The 20,162-nt window shown below is 48.1% G+C and overlaps 1 protein-coding gene across 7 annotated transcripts; it reads left to right on the forward strand.

Moving 5' to 3' along the window:
• Positions 1–397: 397 nt before the first annotated feature.
• LOC128625734 (zinc finger protein 264-like) lies at positions 398–20,007 on the forward strand. Of its 7 annotated transcripts, none has more exons than XM_037150607.2 (5): positions 398–1,068; positions 1,217–1,331; positions 2,205–2,331; positions 10,894–10,989; positions 15,804–20,007. In XM_037150607.2, the coding sequence occupies exons 3-5, from the start codon at positions 2,298–2,300 to the stop codon at positions 17,432–17,434; spliced, it is 1,761 nt and encodes a 586-aa protein (XP_037006502.2). In that variant the 5' UTR covers positions 398–1,068; positions 1,217–1,331; positions 2,205–2,297; the 3' UTR covers positions 17,435–20,007. The 7 variants fall into 7 exon arrangements, with proteins under 7 accessions (XP_037006502.2, XP_053527972.1, XP_037006499.2 ...); XM_053671997.1 differs by having other exon boundaries at positions 398–754; positions 968–1,068; positions 1,217–2,331; XM_037150604.2 differs by lacking the exon at positions 1,217–1,331 and having other exon boundaries at positions 398–754; positions 1,000–1,068.
• The last annotated feature ends 155 nt before the right edge of the window (positions 20,008–20,162 follow it).

Here is a 20,162-nt window from a genome sequence, read left to right on the forward strand (position 1 = left end):
TGAGTGAACGAGGTATGAAGGCGGGACTTCCGGCACCGTCCGCAGGAGGGTTTTTAAACTACATTTTGTCCTTAAGAAAATCTGGAAAGGGATTAACACGAGTGGGTAAGTCACCAAGCGATTCCGGGCCCCAGCCCCGTGCCTTCACACTTTCCCTGAAGAGGGCGAAATTCTCTGCCTCTAGGGCCTCGATTTCCCCTCAATTTCCTTAGCTAGTGCGCCCTTTACGCAAAGAATGACTTCCGGGTTAACACGCTCCGGGTGGCTCGGGAGAGATGAGTGACCAGAGTCCTCCTGGTGTGGAGGACTACGTTACCCAGAAGGCTGTGCTTCGTGCGTCTGAGGCGGGAATTGGGGCTTTTCCAGCGGCTTGGGTACGTGGGCGGGACTTCCGGTTTTTGCTTGGAGGACGCCATTTGCCTCTGCGGTTAGGTCCCAGGAGTCCCTAACTATCGGAGATCGGGGCTGTTCCCCGTCCTTGGGCCTGTCGTCTGCTCCCCTTCTCGTGCAGGGGAGGCGGGTCGGCCTCATCTCAGAGCGTGTGTCCGGACCGTGACTCCGCTGGCCGCCCGTTGGGCCGCGGCGTCCGCAGGGCCTGTGCGCTCGCCCTTCATCCCCGCTGTCGCCCAGGGCCGCGCCCCGTCCGCGGAGGACACTGCGATCCGCGGTCCGGACTGCGACGGTCAGCCGAGGTCGCCCGTGCTCGCCTCCTCAGGGTCGCACGATGGCGGCGTCGCCGCCTCGCCAGGTGCAGGTGATTGATGGTGATTTCGGAGCTGACAGGCTGGGAGCAGGGACACATGCACCGGCTTGGACCAAGCCTGTAGACCTGGGTTGTCACTTAATTTGTCCCCGGTTCTAAACGGTGTTGGGCCACTGACAGGTGGTCATTGAGTTGCTTTAAGAATGGGTGATGCCTTGTCTAGGGTTCCCATCGTCAATCCCAAACCCCCACTGCATCCTGCAGGGGTCCTCCCTGGGTCACCTGTTTTCCCACAGGTGACCTTGGACAAAGGAGCCAGAGAAGACATGAGGGTTTCTAGGCGGAAGGGCACGGACAAAGGCCAGGTGTGTGGGTTGTTTAAGGAGGGCCTGGATGGGGGGTGGCCCTGGTTCCCGCAGCTGCTGAGACAGGTTTGGGAGGGTGACAGTGCAGGGTGTCACCCATCCTCAGCTGCGACAGTCACTGACCAGTCCAAGGCTCCTCTTGTCACAGTTGCAGCCTGTGTGCAGGGGGTCACCTGTCTTCAGCCAGGACAGACATTGGCAAGGCTCTTCCTCTCCTGGTCACTGTTTGTGCTCCCTGGTCCTGAAGTGGCCTGGCTCCGGGGGTAAGTTCATTCAGGATTCAGGAAGGGAAAGAGGCTATTGATTTGTTGTGGAATCTCCCTGGGAGACCTGACACCTATGGCGTGTGGGGCGCTGGCTCAGGTCTGGACATTACCCAGGTAGGTGCTGCCCCTTCAGGCGGTTCTCCTGTGAAGGTGAAGCTCTACTACTCTGCTCACATGCTCACAGATATATTTTTAGGGGTGACAAAAGTGGATTTCACAGCAAAAGTTGGTGCAAATGGTCCTGGCCAAGTGGCTCCATTGGTTAGAGCATGGTCCCCATACTCCAAGGTTGCAGGTTCAATCCTGGGCCAGGGAAAGTACAAGAATCAACCAGTGAATGCATAAATAAGTGAAACAGACAATGTTTCTCTCTCTCTCTCTCTCTCTCGCCTCCCTTTCCTTCTAAAATCAATAAATCAAAAAAAGTTTGGATACAAACCACAGGAGACAGAACTGAGGAGTTTTGGTTCCTTTAACCAAGAAGTGGAGCCCTCAGCATGGGGCAGGCAGTTGCAGAATCAGTGAGACCCAGGCACATCTGTTATTACCATTACTGACATTATTATTGTCATTATTTTCTCATTCTGATGTCCTGGAGCCTTTCTTACTGTCTGCATCTCACAGTCTGTATGCCACTTCCCTTGTCTTGTCTCAGTTACAATGGCTCCTGCCGAGGCTTTTCTCCTACACTGTGGTACTATGTCCAAAGCATTGCCCACCTCCCCCTGAGCCCAGCACAGAGCTCGGCCTTCAGGAGGTGCTTGCAGCTCTGGGCCTTGATGTCTGCACCTTTACCGTGATGCAAAGATGATTGCTGATTCTGTACAGCAGCCCCAAGGCCAATTCAACTTCCTCTGTTTGACTTTCCAGGTATCTGTGACCTTCAGCGATGTGGCTGTGACCTTCACCCAGGAGGAGTGGGGGCAGCTGGACCCAGCCCAGAGGACTCTGTACCAGGAGGTGATGCTGGAGACCTGCAGGCTCCTAGTGTCTCTGGGTGAGTCCTCCCCAGCTCTGCCATGTGGGGGTCACCTGCCACTTCCTTCTTCTACCCTCTGGCTCCAGAGCCAGTGGTCAGGAAGGTCTCAGGAGCCCTGTTTCCTCCACCCCACAGCCTCAGTCATTTGCTAGATCTCTTTGCCTAAGTCTCCATGTGTCTCTTGGGCAAGAAACATAGCGTTCCTTTTGATTCCAGAAAGTGATGGAAGGAAAAGTGGTGTTGTGCCAGGACCCAGAGGCGGTGTTGTACACAACTCGGTTGTGCAGAACCCACCAGGGCCCTCGTGGGACTGGTACAGGAACTGGGAACCACCCGATTCTGCCCCGGCTGCTGGGTCTCTCGTTCTGACTTCTCTCTCTGGGTCTGCTATGTCACACTATTCAGAATGGCTTTTTCTGCTTAGGGAGTTTGTGACAAGCTTGGCCACCTCAGTTCCTGCTCTCTGTGACCCCTAGATTCTTTGTCCCTACTTTTTTGCTTCTTTGTATTGTTTTTCATTCTTCCTTTGCTGCTCGGGGACTCTCGGGGGCGTCTTTGAGGCAGCGGTAGCCACTGAGCCCATTTTCCCCAGTGCCCGGCACAGATTGGCCTCTGTTGGAGGTGCCTCATTTTGTGTTCCAGAGAGAGTCTGGCTGAGTGAGCCTGGTTGGCCCCAGTGTCCCCTCCAGGGCACTTGTCAGGGCTCTGAGTGATGGGATGTTCTCCCAGAACAGGGTGAGCCAGGCAGGTCCCCGGGAGGCCTTTGCCCTTGTTGCTACCAGGTGTTCTTCACACAGCTCTTAGTCTCGGGCCTTCTTTATGCTCTTGTATCTTCATGATGGTCTCTTACTTCCTTAAGGTTCCAGTGCTTCTAAACAGTTGCCAGTTTTGTCCCCCAAGAGATACTTGGCAATGTCTGTGGCCAGTTTTGATTGTCCCTGCTAGGTTGTGGGTGGTACTGGCATCCAGTGGGCAGAGTCCAGAGATACTGCTACGTCCTACAGTGGACAAGACAGCCGCCCTCTACAAAGAATCATCCAATCCAAATGTCAAGAGTGCCAGGGTTGAGAAACATCAGCTCAGGTGGTCCTGCGGTTGAAGAGAATCACGCGGACCACTCAGCTCCAGGGAGGGGAGGGCTGAGAATCCAGGGGTCACGGCAGGGCATACCTGTTTTTACTGGAAAAACTAGAAGAACATTTTGTCAGTTAGGAATAAAGCAAAGTTAGAAAAGCTTGGTAGATTAAATATCTTCTAATGAAAAAAGTTTTTATTAGTTTTTCTTTCCTTTCTTAAAATTGCTTTTTGGTTGTACTTTTTTCCCCATTACCATTTATCCCCCTTCCACCCTCTTCCACCCTCACTCACCCTCCCCTGTCTCACCCTGCTTCCCGTGCTTTCCCGAAGCTTCTCCGCTCCAGCTTGGCTCCGGCTTGTCGTCCCCGGGCGCACTGGCTGTGCGCTTGCTGTCTGTCTGCCTGGGAGCGCGGGCGCTACAGCCTTTCATGCAACCACCCCTTGTCACAGTCCCCACCTCCTCAGCGCCGTGTCCTGACCCAGACCTGGTGGAAGCTCTCCCCCATCCCACTCATTTTCTCCTCGTTCTATTGAAACCCTTCTCTACCAGCGCTCTTGACCCTAGGATCTGCTCCCCAGACCAACTCAGCACTGTCTGGAGATGTTTCTGTTGTCATATCTGGGATGCGGATACTCCTTCCTATAGTGGGAGGACCGATACCTGCCATCTCCCGGCAGAGCGTTTTGTACAGTGAAATAGTCCCACTAGGCTGGCAGCCCTGTTCCAGGTGGTATGAAACGTCTGGCCCTAAGAGTATGCAAAGGAGGCCACGCCTTTGTGTCTTCTCTGCCCTGCCCCCTAATTGTTTGATGGCAAGTTTGGGTTTGTTGCTGAATCTTAACACACCTTCACTTTCCGCATTTCTACTGAGGGAGTATCCTCAGGCTGGGGCGGAGCCTCAGGCTGGCAGCCCAGTGGAGTAGCTTGAGCTCACCAGGACTTAATAACATTGTTCTGATTTCATTGCTGAATTTTCACAGTGACCTGCCAGCAGGGGAAGCGACTCTGGGTTTCCCATTTGCCAGAGCCATGCAAGATTCCTTTCTTGAAGAAATTTAAGAAAATGGCCCTGGCTGGCGTAGCTCAGTGGATTGAGCGCAGGCCTGCGAACCAAAGGATTATGGTTCAATTCCCAGTCAGGGCACATGCCTGGGTTGCAGGCCAATTACCAGCAGGGGATGCACGAGAGGCAACCATACATTGATATTTCTCTCCCTCCTTCCCTTCCTCTCTAAAGATAAATAAATAAAATCTTTAAAAAAAAAAAAAGAAAAGAAATCTAAGAAAATGAAAAAGTAGGTTGCTTTTAAGAAAAGCAGTGAAGCCCTGCCTGGTGTGGCTCAGTGGGTTGAGCACTGGTTCTGAGAGGTCGCCAGTTTGATTCCTACTCGGGGCACATGCTGAGTTGCGGGCCAGGTCCTCAATTTCGGATGTGTGAGAGGCAGCCCATTAATGTTTCTCTCCCTCTTTCTTTCTCCCTTCCTTTCTCTCTAAAACTAAATAAAGTCTTCTTTAAAACATTTATTTAAAGAGAGAGTGAGGAAGGGAAAAAGTAAGAGAAACAGTGATTTGTTGTCATACTTATTCATGCATTCATTGACTGATTCTTGTATATGCGCTGACCAAGGACCAAACCAGCAACCAGGACAGTGCTCTCACCAACTGAGTTACCTGGCCAGGGCATAATCTTTAAAAATGAAAAGCAAAGAAAAAAGCAACTAACCATCAGAGGACAGGTTCTCTGAACACTGTTCACCTTCCACTCATTTAATTCCCACAGCATCCCCACCGTGTTAATTCATACCCGAAGGATTTCAGTTGATGGAGGTGACTTAGTGACAGGTGACACAGAGAAGTTAATGCTGTTGGAAGGAGAATTTATTACAGCACTTGAGAGGAGAGGAGACAACATGTCTCCCAGAGCCACGTGGAGAGGCACAGTATTGGTCTGGAGGAAGCTATAATTGTGGAGAAGCAGGACCCAGAGCAGTTTTCGGGGTTTCCGTGGGAAAGGGAAAGGGAGCAGGTCAACAGCTCAGGGCTGGCTGGTGAGGCTATTTCCACCCCGCTTTGGGGTATTAAGGGCTGTTCCTGGAAGCTGGGTCTTGGTTGACTCAGACAGGGGCAATGCTGGCTGGGTGTGGGAAGGTTATGGCTTTGTGTTGTTTGCAAAGGAAAGGTGTGCTGCCCGGTAAGTTGTACTAGGCATTAGCCCTGCAAGGGGTAGAGGTAAGACTCTGAAAATGTCAGAACACTGTAAAACTGAAAATTTCTTTAAAAGAATGATTAAATAATGGGTCCTCTGATGTTTTCACATCATATTAAGGAAACTTGGGGGTGATGATAGTGGAGATTTTTACAAAGGATGACGTAAGTTGCCCCAAAGAATACAGAGAGACATTTTCTTCTGAGAGTGAAAAGGAAACACAAGTAGATACAGTATAAGAAGTCCTTGCAGGAGACCCACAGCTAAGCTTCCCATTTATGTAGCATTAGCCAAGAAAATCAATCTGAAATTTTAGGGGGTGTCTTAACATCTCGGTGGAGTTGTGAGGTGTGCTAAAAGGAGGGGTGTGTGTGTAAAAAGGAAGAAACCTCTTTTTCTATTTAATACTTCTGACATTAAGTGCCTGGAATTTAAAAGGTAGGGGCTCAGCCTCGTAAGGTACCTTCTCCGACTCTTACCCAACCCACTGCAGGTGCCAGTCATGGTCACTCATTGTCACTCATTCTGAGCAGCTGGCTGTAAATTGGAGGTTTACTCACATTTGATAATTTTCTAGAACAGTTCTCAGAAGCCTGGGGGTGCCTTGCTTCGTGCTACCTGGTTACTGTGAAGGACGCAGCTCGGACACCGCCGCGTGGAAGACGGGCGGGCTTCCCGTCCTCCCCTTGATTCAGTGCGGGCACCAACCGCTACTACTACGAACCACTTCACTCAGGGCTGTCTGTGGCAGCTGACATCCTCTGGCAGGGGACCAGATGTCTTCTGGTGTCTAGTCCCCTGTCCTTAGGGACTTTCTAAAAATCACCTCATTAACATGAACATGAACTCAGTTGTAGAAATGGGCCTGGTTATAAGTAACAAAAGATGCTCCCTTTCATTGTAATAATGGCAGGACTAAGCAGTGGGGAGGCCATGCCACCTGCAGGTGACCATACCCAAGGCCGGATTGGGTTCTGCCCTGTGTCTGTGCCACGCTGGTGACAGGAAGCATCGTGGGCCCTGGGTGTGGAGGCTCAGTGCTGTGGGTCTGTGAGAGCCTTTCTCTTCAGGAAGGCTTGGTGTGTGAGTAGTCACTATTGTAACGGCGTATAGCAGGAGGCCAGTGGGGATGGTTGCTCCCATCAAAACCCTTGGGCCACCTGGGGCATTCGAAGATGACAGACTCCAGGAGGCAGAAGAGCCAGTCGGTGACTCTGAAGTGAAGGAGGCACTGAGGCCGCTAATGGGGGCGATGGTACTTTGAACAGCTTTAAGGGGAACTGGTTTGTAAGTCTCAGTAGCTGTGAGATGCAGTAAAATTTATAAATGAGGAATATATTGCCATAAGACCTAAAATAGCATTTCATAATACTGTTATCTAAAACTAGTTCTTTGGACAAGGCCGTCATCCATGTAGCGTACCTGCGCCCTGGAAAGGAGGTCTGGTCTGCCAGGGTTGTGCTCGGTGGCAGAGTGTTGGGCTGCCCCAGGGAACCCTGGGGAAGGAGCGCTGTGCCCTCCAGACGTGGAGGAAGACTGGCTGAGCGGCTGCTGATCTAGAAGCACAAGATAATTGCTGGTCGCTGATTGCTTGGTGTTACCAACTTTACTAGTGTAGGATATCGGGTGTGTGGACTGCACTAGTCAGCTCTGGCAGCCGTTTCCATGTGGCTTAAACAACAGGCATTTATGTTCACGCAGTTCTGGAGGTGGCAGTCCCAGACCCGGTGCCAGCACAGCTGCCTCTGGTGACCTGTCCTGCTGGCTGCCATCCTGCTGTGTCCTCGCATGGCCTTCCCTCTGTGGCTGAGACAGGTCCTCTTTCTCTCTTTCTTCTAGGGCCACCAGTCCATTCAGGTTAGGGCCGCACCCTGTGACCTCATTTCACCCTAACTACTTCCTCAAAGGCCCTGTCTCCGAATACTGTCACATGGGGGTTAGGGCTTAACGGGAAATTTAGGGGGACACAACTCAATCCATAATGGGGACCTTGGTATATGGGACCACAGTAGTCCAGTTGTAGCAACCCGCCACGTGGTGCCCTTCCTTTCTCCTGAACACAGCTGGGCTGTCAGGGCAGTGAGCATGATCTCCCCTTTATTTATTTGGTTTTACATGGTTTTTAGTCCCCAAATGCTCTTTTTCAACTTACTTTGGACCATATTAACTATTTATGGCAGGGTCAGTGGGCTCTCATGTTTCCAGCCAGTGTATAAGTGCCAGAATCTCATTTTAGTGATGTCTTGTGTCCGAGCATCTGTGCTCAAATTGGGATGTTTTGGGGCAGTGGGCACTGTAACTGGGAAATTTATGCAAGGCTGCAATTACAAGTGAGGCGAACCTTTTTTGCCTTTAAGATTGGGGAGTGCAATGTTTAAATTGTACCCCAGCTATAACTATGATTTGAGCCGTAGCATTAAGTTCATGAAGTTTGTAAATTTTAAATTTAGAACCTATGGCATAGGCACATAAGCCAATTAGTGCCCTGTCTTGTTTTTGTAATACAACATTTTTAGCATATAAATTTATTTTATTTTATTTATTTATCTCTAGAGGAGAAGGGAAGGAGAGAAAGAGAGAAATACCAATGTATGGTTGCCTTTCGTGTGTCCCTTGCTGGGAACTGGCCTGCAACCGAGGCATGTGCCCTGACTGGGAATCGAACCGAGATCTTCTGGTTCGCAGGCCCGCACTCAGTCCACTGAGCTACACCAGCCAGGGCAGCATATAAATTTTTAATACTTATGCTGTACATAATTATTATACATAATTTGTAAAATAAATTGTATAAACTTAATGTAAATTTTGGGTTTCCAGTTGGGTCAAGTTATAGACAGTGTTAATTTAGTTACATACTGTATCGTGTTTTATTTACCTTTTATTCCTCCCTCCCCACCCCTCACCCTCATATCCAGGGGTTAGTTTTTCGTTACTGTTTTTACATCAGTGACTAGTCTACAACTAGTTTAATGTTTGCTAGACCTGGCATTTGCTTGGTAAATAAGGTTTAAAGTCCCCACCCGCCCTTTTTCGCTCTTGGACTTTTAGTCCGGGTTTTCAGTTTATCTCCTGATTTTTTTTGAGGGCTGGATGGGAAGGGCCTGGGGCACCAGGCAGCAGCCTCTTCCTGGGATGACCCTAGTCAGCAGCACAAGTAGTCCCTTTGTCTGTCTCCCCCCTTTTTTCTCTTAAATAAAATCTTTTTGGGGACTGGGCAGAGGGGTTACCTCTGTGACCCTGATTGTTTTTTTTTTCTTTTATTTGAATGTTCACCTGATAAGTTGCTGGCAGCCCCGGGTGGCCTCTGTCATGCATGGTGGCCCCTGTTTGTGGCCCACCTGCAATATCCTCCGGGGGGCTGGGCTTCCACCCGTGTGCCCGACATATCAGCCGGGGTGGGTGACCGCAGATGAAGTGAGAAACCTCTTCCAGTGTCCTGGGGGGGTGGGGGGGGAATAAGAACAAAATATCCCGTACTATTTTTTATTGTTATTTTTTTATAATACATTGAACCACCAGTTTTCAAGGATGGGTCTGTTATACCTTACTGGGTTGGGGGACAAACGGCAACAGCAGTAAGACAGGCAGCAGTGACAAGATTTCCCCACGAAGCAGTTTAAACTTCTTCTGTGCCATGGCATCTGGGGGGGGCCCCCCACACCACGATGCCAGTGAGTACCTATGCCCACCCTCACCCTTCCTGGGGACCACTGCGTGTCCTCGTCACCGAGGAGGTGACTCAGCCGATCTCAGGCGTGGTGGGCTCAGGCAGTCCTACTTGCATCCAAGCACAGACTCCTGTGCAGTAGCCAGGTACCCAGTTTTCCCAGTTGCCCCCGGGTCACCAGCACAGAGATTGGTGTGTGGACCACAGATGCAATTCGTCTCTTCCAAACATGGTGGCAGCTAGGGGCTCAGAGCCTTGCAGACCTGAGTCATTGCAGCTGTAAACTGCAGACGGTCTAAGGCTCACACCTTCAAAACTCTGCTTAAGGTAAAAAAGATGGGGACCACTGAAGTCACACACCGGGTTTGATATTATTCCATGGAGTCATTTCCATTTTAACTGGCATGATGCATTTACATTGCTCAGCACAGTCCTTGGAGTATGGTTTTGCCATATGGACCTTAGGATGAACGTGGTCCCAGAGCCACAGTTCAGCAAAATTTAGAAAGTGATGCTCAAGCTGTGACACAAAGTGTTACAGCAGGAAGGAATGAGGAGGGCTAACGGCCTTCCAGATAGAAGGGCTGATAGCGTGCAAAGGTCCTGAGGTCGCAGGGAGAAAACCCTTAACAGAGCCAAAGGAAGGTCTTGTTCACCTGTCCCCCGCCCCATCACCGAGCCCGGGCATGTAGCAGACTTGAGTGAACATTTACTTTGTGGTAACTGATGATCTTGGGCTGTGGCTCAGCATCTGCCGGAGCCTTCTGTGGGTTGTGGTACATCTCACTGACTTGTCTGTAAACACCCTGAGCCTTCTTCCCTGCATTTGTGCTCAGCTGCATGGGACGGACCAGCCTGGTCTTCACCCTACATGGGATTTATTATTGTATTATTTTACCTAATAAGAACCTCAGAGGTGGGGCTGGCTCCTGGCTTGGAGGGTGCTAACCCAGTGACTTTGTCTTTGCTTACTCCTTGGTTCTGAGGCAGGACCATGGATCACCTCACAGAAGTCCCAGGATGCTGCAGGACAAGCAGGGTGGCAGGTCCCCTCAGTCAGCTGTCCAGGGGTAAAGCTTTCTCCCCAGAGTGGCCAATGCAGGTCACCTGCCCACCTCAAACCATTAGCCCTTTGCAAGCTGGTGGAGACCACAGCTTTTCAACCCTCTATGGACACCAGAATTGTCTGGGGAGGTTTTCACGTCTCCCAAGATCTAGTCCCTTGCTGCAGGAATTTGGTTTCAGTTGCGTGTGAACCAGGCACCCCAGCGGTTGTGATGTAGGTACCGGTGGTCGAGACCCACTTACTGGGCTTAATTAGAAAACACCTTCTGGAAGAGGGGGCGTTTCCCAGGATCTCGCAAATACAACTGAACAGATTGGAGATGTCATGAGATGGAAGTAGAGGGAAGAGTGCTGCCTACCCAGCCAGCATTACTGCCTACAGCGTTCGGATCCCAGTGATGTGTTTGTGTCCTAGGATTCCAGATCACATGTCATTTTTTGTTTGTGCAGATGGGAGCGGCGCTATTCTGAGGTCTTGTCCAGTCCTCAAGTCCCAGACCAAATGGAGAGGTTTTATTTCCTTTCCCCCAAATCCTTATACCTTCTTTCTTTCTCCATGAACAGGGTGTCCTGTTCCCAGTCCTGAGCTGGTCCACCAGTTGGAGCATGGGCAGGAGCTGCGGATGGTGGAGAAGGACCTCTCCCAGAGCACCTGTCCAGGTAGGAGCCAAGACGGGGACAGACGGAAGACCCCGAAGGCTGGAGACCTTCGCGAGACCCTGGCCGTGGATTCCTGGGGAGGCTGTTGTTGTGGCCTGTCTGGCAGTTTGGAAGCCATGGAGCCTTTGACCTTGTGGAAGACAGAGGTGTATGAGCCAGGATCTGTGGGCTCAGTCCCTGGCTTGCCGATCACCAGCCCCGTGGCCATAAAGAAGTTGCGATCCCGTGTCTTTGCATAAGTGAAAACTAGCTTCCAGATCAGACTCTAGAATTGCAACGTTCAGCACATGGAAGCTCTTTTTCTTAGTCACAGCAGGGACCGGGGGGTCCTCCCAGAGCTCTGAACCACACAGTTATTTGGGGACCCATGTCTGTTCTGTCATCAGCCTGTGGCTTTCAGGTTGTCCTGACATCCTACAGCTGGCAGAGGAGAATGGAGAGAGGAAGGGAGGGTGTCATGCCCGCTCCCACATACGCGAGTGCCCCTCACATCCCACTGATGGACTGAGGCATCTGGGCACCCCTGGGTGGGGGGCTGGGAAGTGTGCCGAAGCCATGTGCGCCATCTGAGGGCGGAGGGTTCGGTGAGTGCAGCCTGCTGCACCTGGCCTGTTGCTGTAAGATGCTAATAGTAATGGGGTCTCTGTCATTGGTTTGTCTGAGGATGTGATGACGTACTGCTTTAATGCATAAAACTGCTTAGCACAGTGTCTGAGCCATTGTGAGTGTCTCGTGAAAAGTAAGATACGGGCATTACTCGTGCTTTATCATAACGAGCAGTGAGTCTCACATTTTCCACTGAACTCTGAGGAAAAGGGCCATTCTTCCTGCGCTGTTGCTCTCTCCAGCTGTGCTCTGCCTGCCATCATCTCACCCTCTCCATCCATGCGTTCCTAAGTGTCCGTCAGAAACACAGGCACCCCTTGTTCCTATGCCTCCTGTGTGGTGCAGCCGAAAGGTGACATTGCTCTGCCCCACATGCGAGCTGTGGAGGGCACTAGGGCATCCCTTGTGGAGATGGGTGCCCTACGGAGTCGTTTCTGCCCCTCTCGTGGTCCCTCGGGCTGCTCAGCCAGCCTGTGAGTGTCGGCAGCCCCTCAGAGTCTTTTCCCAGCCTTTCTCCTCAGTCCCGGGTCTCCACTTGAAAGTCTCAAAGGCCCCAGAAGTCGGCATGCCTGGCAAGGACCCCATGATGTTACTCACTTCTCCCACCGCCCCGGTGTTAGCGAGTGGGCCTGTCACTGAAGCAACTTAGACTGGATGCGACTTCAGAGAAGGACTCGCCCCACTGTCGTCAGTCCCTGCACCCAGCCATTCCCAGTCGTTTTCCCTTTCCATCACTTCATCTCCCGAATCCGTGGCCACACGCGCAGTTCAAGCTGTCCGAATCTTTTCCCCTGGGTGGGGGAGGATGCTAACCATCTCCTAACTGCTCTGTACGTTAGCGTGCGCCTCGGGTCAGCTCTGTGTCCTATATGAGCAGCCCCCTTCTTGTCCCAGACAGTGATCCCTTCCCCTGCCACAGCTGTCTCAGCCAAGGGCCACCAACAAGTCAGCAAGGTTTCCTGTGGAAGGTCAGGGCTGCTTCCTTCCACCCCTCCACGCACATGCAAACTCTCGCAGACTCTCACGGACTCTTCTGTCTGTGGCATCTCCTATCACTGGTGGGAGAGGCCCTCCCCTACCATAGCTGGTGCCTGGACCAGGGTCTGCATCACATCTTTACGAGGAAATTCTCCTTTCACTTGTATTCTTCGCTTACGTGCTTTTTTGTGTGTAACTTCATTCTTTCTTTGTTCAACGTAAAAATATGCTCAAGGTCCTCACAGTTGAAGAAAATAAATTAAAATTGCTCCTGTCTCACAGTTTATTCATCCACTCTCTGGGGCATTTCATTTCTTTACATCCTTGCACTCGTAGTCGGTGCTGCCCGGAACAGTCACGTGGACCGGGCATCTTACCCTGGTTAGGGGAGTCTTTGCTTTTTCTTGGTTTGGGGTGGTTAGATGATAGGCTATGCAGACTTCGGGCCTCCATGATAATGACCATTGTTTTCTAAGAAGCCCAGATCAGTCTACACTTCTCCCAAGAGACCGTGCTGTTCCCTTGGTCATGTACTGTCCCGTGTTTGCTATTCTGAGGCATCTCGATTTTTGCTTATCAAGTGGACACACAATTGTGTCTCATTGTTTTCAGCACCCGATCATACAATTGTGGGCCAACTTGTGTTTTCATCTTTGAAATGTCATTTTCATGACAGATGCATGTTTTTCTATTAACTTGTTTGCTTTTTGATTTGTAGGGATTCTTTGTATGTTCAGATACTTTTATCAGTTATAGATGTTACAGATAGAGTTTTCTGTTTTGTAGTTTTGTCTTTAAAGTTACTTTGCTGAATAGAGGAACTTTATTTTCGTGTAGTCTAATATAATGACATTCCTTACATGATTAATGATTTTTTTTTGTCTTGCATAGAAATCTTGCTTTATCCCCAACATCAGAAGATATTTTTGTTTATTTTAAGTTTTAAAATTTGGTGTTTGCCATTTAACTCTGATCTGAGGCAGCATTTGAGTACAACATGAGACAGGTCATTCCTCCACATCCCCAGTTTTTCCAGCTCCATTCACTCTGTACTCTGTGCCTTACCACCAAGCTACTCTGCCTCCCGATGTCTGCCAGCTCACTGTATGGGTGAGTGTATTTCCTGAACTCTCTGTTCTTCTTCCAGTGCCTATTTGTCTGTTCTCTGTGCCAATACTACCAGGCCTTAAAATCTGGTATTATCTGGTAAGGTCCTTCTCTTTATACTCCTTTTCAAAAATATATATATTGTATTGATAATGTTACTGCAGTTATCCTATTTCCCACCCTTCATTCCCCTCCACTCTGCATACCCCCTCCCTCCCACATTCCCCCCCTTTAGTTCATCTCCATGTGTCTTAAGTTCTTTAGCTTTTACATTTCCCATACTATTCCTGCCCTCCCCCGGTCTATTTTCTGCCTGCCATCTTTGCTACTTATTTCCTGTACCTTCCCCCCCTCTCCTCCTCCCACTCCCCTGTTGCTAACCCATGTGATCTCCATTTCTACGGTTCTGTTCCTGTTCTAGTTGTTTCTCCTGATACTCCTTTTTCTCCCCTCTGGTTGTTCACGCAGCTCCACAGTCAGACTTCATGTTCCATGGTAACTGATTGGCACTTTACAGGGAATTGTATTGAATTTATATATTCACTTGAGTAGAATTGTTGGTTTTTTATTATTAAATCCTTCACAGATGAACTTCATCTTGATTGATTGATTGATTTTAGAGAAGGAGAGAGGGAAAGAAAGAGACATCGATTTGTTGTTCCACTGATTTATGTACTTACTGGTTGATTCTTGTGTGTGCGCTGGCTGGGGATCCAGCCCACAACCTCGGCATTTCAGGATGAAGTTCTAACCAACTGAGCTACTGGACCAGAGCTGACCTCATCTTTAACGTTATCATTTTCTCCGTGTAGATTGTGTGTATTTTGCCAGTCTTCACCAAACCATTCCTTAGGTATACCAGACTCAATATGTTCATCCCAATCCTGCTCACCTTACGAGCCCTGTCCCAGCAGTCCTCACTGTCCCTGTCTGTCCATCCCAGATTCTCTGCACTGTCCTCTCACTCTCTGCAGTGCCCTTGTACCTTCTGTCTCTCATGGCCGCTGTGCCCTTCCCCCTTTCTCTTTGTGGTGGCTCTTATGGTGCCAGTGGGACTCACATCATGAGTACCTCTCATTGGAAAGCCCTGATTTTTCCTACACAGTGTTAGCCAAACTAAAGGTGGAGGTAAGAGAATCCAGGACTTTCCAGGCCTTCTGACACTAGCTTCAAGTTCAGGGATTTCCCAAAACCACTCTCAGGTTCAGTTATTTGCTAGAAAGGTTAAGAAAACTCCCTAAAATCCCCTGTACTCACTATCATATTTATTAAGGACAACAGATCCGTATTAGAAGAGATGTGGAATGTAGGGCTAGAAGTGTTCCATACACGAAGATTCCATATTCTCAGTGACTTTTCTCCCCCTGGCACTGACATGTGGAAGTGTGAGCATGCAGCATCACACACCCAGGAAGCTCCCCAGAGCCTCAGTGTCTGGGTTTTCCTTGTGACTTCATCTCACTAAGTCTTCGCTAGTGGGGCTCAGTCTCTAGCCCTCCTTTCCAGAGGCTCCATTAATACCTTTGGCTCAAAGCCCCACCTTTCTACTTACATGGTTGGTCTTTCTGATATGGCCAGACCTTACTCAGAGTCAGCTCCTCACCATAAACTATGTAGGGGCCCATAATGCGTTATCTGTTGTGATAAACTATCAGGTGTGTTTCCTGGGGCCCTCCATGAACAACCCAGACATGTCTGTCATTCTGTAAATGTCCAGAATGTAGAGATTACTTCCTTGGAATTGGGAAAAAGATTACACTTCTCTTTGCAGAGTTAACTTTGCATTGTCCACTTCCTGTCTTCCATCTGGGCTGCATTAGATATCCTTCCCAAGTTTTCATGTAGCCACGTGGGATGCGCTTGCTCAGAGGAGACTCAGCACACACAGAGTTATTGTGGACAGCCATGGCCAGTCTGGAATTAGGGCATTGTGCCCCCTCCAGACACTCTGCCCTGTCACCCAGCCCCTCCCCTGGGTGTCAGAAGTCCAGTAACCAGGAGAGAAATAGATTGCAATCTTGGGATTCAGAGGTAACAAAACACAGCGTACAATGTAATGCTGATTTTGTTTCTTCTGTGTTGGCATCACTAACACACCTTTTTGTGTATTGGATTTCTTTCAGGTGACAAAATAAAACTCAGGAGCACAGAACCTACCACCTGTGAGCCTGCCCTACTTGAGAGATTCTCACCCCAGGAGCAACTAACACAAAAAATTGCAGGAGACTCCCAAATGGACCAGACCAACGATCGGGATGGGCCATCAGAAGTATCTATGCAGGAAGGACACTTGAGAGCAAGGATAGACCCCCCGAGGGAGAAGCTCCCAGGGAGCCCTGAACGTGGAGGCTTATGGTCAGCTAGCAGTGTGCCTTCGGGGAGTGCTCGGGCGCCAGTTCCTTCGGGAGGTGCTCTCCTTGACCATGACTCACAGGAATTTGATAAACATCCCATGGTTCAGGAAGAGGAAAACATCTTTAAATGCAATGAATGTGGGAAAGTGTTTAACAAGAAACATCTTCTTGCTGGACATGAAAAGATTCACTCTGGAGTGAAGCCCTATGAATGCACAGAGTGTGGGAAAACATTTATTAAGAGCACACACCTCCTTCAGCACCACATGATCCACACAGGGGAGCGGCCCTATGAATGCCTGGAGTGCGGGAAGGCCTTCAACCGGAAGTCATACCTCACCCAACACCAGAGGATTCACAGTGGAGAGAAGCCCTATAAGTGCACTGAATGTGGAAAGGCCTTCACCCATCGCTCCAATTTTGTCTTGCATAAGAGGAGACACACTGGAGAAAAATCCTTTGTCTGCAAAGAATGTGGGCAGGTATTTCGACACAGGCCAGGATTTCTTCGGCATCACATCATCCACGGTGGTGAGAATCCCTATGAGTGCTTCGAGTGTGGCAAGGTCTTCAAACACAGGTCATACCTCATGTGGCACCAGCAGACTCACACAGGGGAGAAGCCCTATGAGTGCAGCGAGTGTGGGAAGGCCTTCTGTGAGAGTGCAGCCCTCATTCACCACTATGTCATCCATACTGGGGAGAAGCCCTTCGAGTGCCTGGAGTGTGGGAAGGCCTTCAACCACAGGTCGTATCTCAAGAGGCACCAGCGGATCCACACTGGAGAGAAGCCCTTTGTGTGCATGGAATGTGGTAGGGCCTTCACCCACTGCTCCACTTTTATCTTGCATAAGAGGGCCCACTCTGGAGAGAAACCTTTTGAGTGTAAAGAATGTGGGAAAGCCTTCAGCACTAGGAAAGACCTTATACGACACTTCAGCATCCACACTGGAGAGAAGCCCTATGAGTGCAGTGAGTGTGGGAAGGCCTTTAACCGCAGGTCAGGCCTCACGCGGCACCAGCGGATTCACAGTGGGGAGAAGCCCTATGAGTGCATGGAGTGTGGGAAATCCTTCTGCTGGAGCACTAACCTCATTCGACACGCCATCATCCACACTGGAGAGAAGCCCTACAAGTGCAGCGAGTGCGGAAAGGCCTTCAGTCGTAGCTCATCCCTCAGTCAGCATCAAAGGATGCATTCTGGCAGAAACCCTGTCAGTGTAGCAGAAGTGGGAAGACCCTTCACAAGCGGGCAGACTGCACTCACTCTCCGAGAACTCCTGTTAGGGAAAGACTTTTTGAATGTAAACACTGAGAGAAATCTTTTGCCAGAGAAAACATCTACCACAGCATCTGAAAGTGCACACCAAAGAGACACCCCACAAGAATCTTCACTGTGAGAAAACCCATTGTTGTTCATCATCACTTGTCACAGGAAGACACATTTTAGAAACTGACACAGCCTAGAGCCTTATTCTGCATCTGAGAATTCACCTATAAGGGAGTGATCAGTCTTACTGTGCACCAAGGAAAACCTTCCCCTCCAGTTTTTTACTTAGTTTGCAGAGCAGTGTATCTCAGGAATTTTTTTTTTTTTTTAAGAAATAGGAGACTTAGAAAAGAAAACGCAATGAGACTTCTCTGTTAAGCCTGTAGCACTTTGTCATGGATTACCTAGTTTACTTGGGGCAAGAATAATGTTTTAGGGGCAGAGGCCTTGATCCTTTATGTATTTTGTATACATTCATGGCTATCCAATGTTAAGAGAGACAGTTAAGGGTGGGTATTTAAGATGATAAGGATACATGTATAAATGGGTATATTTTATTGTACCAGTTAAGATTATTAAGGCTTTGACTTTTAAAAGACCATTCTCTTTGTAGTTTAAAACCTAAAACTTTATTACCCCCAATTTCTTTTATTTCTGTAGCTAGACTGGAAATCTTAAAATTGAGTAAAGTGATTCCTCTCTATGTTACTTAAATTGGAGTTAGCTTTCCTAATTTCTTTAACTTCTTATATAAATCTTAAGATCATCTATTCTTACCAAAAAAAATCTTACTCTCATTTTATAGAAATTTATTTCACACTGTATGTCAGTTTGAGAATTGGCATCATGAACAAGCACATAATATGACTACATTTATTTAAGTCATCCTCAATTTATTTTGTTAGCATTTTATAATTTTCAATATCCAAGTTCTGAACATTTTTGTTAGGATATCTAGGCTTTTGTTTTTGAGTGATGGTGTCATTGATTTTAAATTTTTATTTTCCTCATGCTCTTTGGTAATACACAGAAGTGTAATTGTTTTGGGGGTGTTTTGGTATCCTGCGACCTTGCTGAACTCACTTATTAGCCATTTCTTTGGCTAGAACCATTGGGATTTCCTACTAAGAAATATCAGTTGCAAATACAGTTTTATTTCTTCCTTTCCAATTTATATACCTATCATTTTCTTTTCTTGTCTTATTGCACTAGGTAGGCCTTCCAGTGTGAAGTTGAATAGTAGTGTAGTAAGAAGGGACATTCTGGACTGGTTCCTAATACTAGGGGGGAACGTTCAGTTTTTCACCATTAAGTATGATAATAGTTGTAAGTTGTTTTCACAGTTTTCTTACCAAGTTTAGAAAGTTTCCATCTATTCTTAATTTGTTGAGATTTTTTTGTTATGAATAAGTATTGGATTCTGTCAAATGCTTTCTTTTCATCGATTGATGATTTGATTTTTTTCTTTAGCCTATTGCTGTTACAGTATTGCAATGAGTTTTGAATATTGAACCAGCCTTGCATTCTTGTAATAAATCTCACTTGGTTGTGGAGTATAATTCTTTTTATATAGCACATTAATATACCATATTAAAGCATTCCATTTTATTATATTTTGTTGAGGAAGTTTTCTAATTTCTTGACTAATGATGAGTAGTTTTTTGGGTGTTTTTTTTTTTTTTTTTTACTCATCTGGTTTTTATAAGTATGGAAGTATTGGGGATATATATTTCATATTGGATACTGGATAGTTTGTCCTTTTCAATGAATTATTACATTTCATCTAAATTTTCTATTTTGTTTGTAGCCCGATTTGAAGTAATTTTTAAGGTTTATTTATTTTCAGAGAGGGGGCGAGGTATCAGGCAAGCAACACCTCCTATGCTGCGAAGTTCTACAGTACTTTTCAAACCAGCCAGTCCTAAGGTGTGTTTACCTGCCCTGCCTTCTCTTTCCTGCAGAAAACACAACCAAGGGGCTGAGCCGTGTTTTGTCCTTGGGGCTTCTGCCCCCTGAACCACCCTGGTGCTTTCCCCACCTGGCCCTGGGTGGCAAGTCCTGACTCCTGCTCCATAGAGATCTGTGAACATAAACTTCCTTCTTCACTTCCAAGGCTACACGTTTTACCTGATTAAGCAAATACCAGGGACATTTAGAACACATTGCAGGTTACAACCTCTACGATGGACAAGGTTCTACAAAACTTGTCTCCATTTATCTATCTTATCTTGTACACTCTGACGCCTGCAGATGCAGCTCTAGCCACACTGGCCTTGTATACTAGCCTTACTTTTCCTCAAACACCCCAGAACGCGTCCCAACCCAGAAATGTCATTCTCAAAGACCTAGGAACAATCTCTGAAATGAAATCCTGTGAAAGGGAAGGAGCCTGACTTCGGTGGGCTCCTTGCTCCAAGTTGCAAAACTCCATTGTGTTCTAAAGAATGAGAAGTTTGTTTTACAGAAAACCAATGTAAGGGCAGGTAGCCCTCCAGTTACTAGGTAAATTTTGGTTTAACTCTGTGTAACATGTTGCTGCCACATTTTCTTACTTCAGGTCTCATTATTTTGAAAACGTAATAGGTTTTGTCTGCTTGGCTCAATGAAAGGGCGAGATTCTGTCTTTTCAATGTTAGTGAATATCTGATGCACATCACGTTCTGGTTTAATGCTTATCCAATAATAAACCCTTTCACTTCTGTACTAATTTTGTGGCGAGATTTTCTGGGTTGGATTTTTTAAAAATTATTATTTCTCCACCCTGGCCAGGTAGCTTAGTTTATTAGAACATTGTCCCAATACATGAAGGTTGCGGGTTTGATCTTCATTTAGGGCACATACAATAAACAGGCAATAGT

The sequence above is a fragment of the Artibeus jamaicensis genome, unplaced genomic scaffold (assembly GCF_021234435.1).
Source record: "Artibeus jamaicensis isolate MK-2021 breed Jamaican fruit bat unplaced genomic scaffold, CSHL_Jam_final contig_723, whole genome shotgun sequence".
NCBI lineage: Eukaryota > Metazoa > Chordata > Mammalia > Chiroptera > Phyllostomidae > Artibeus > Artibeus jamaicensis.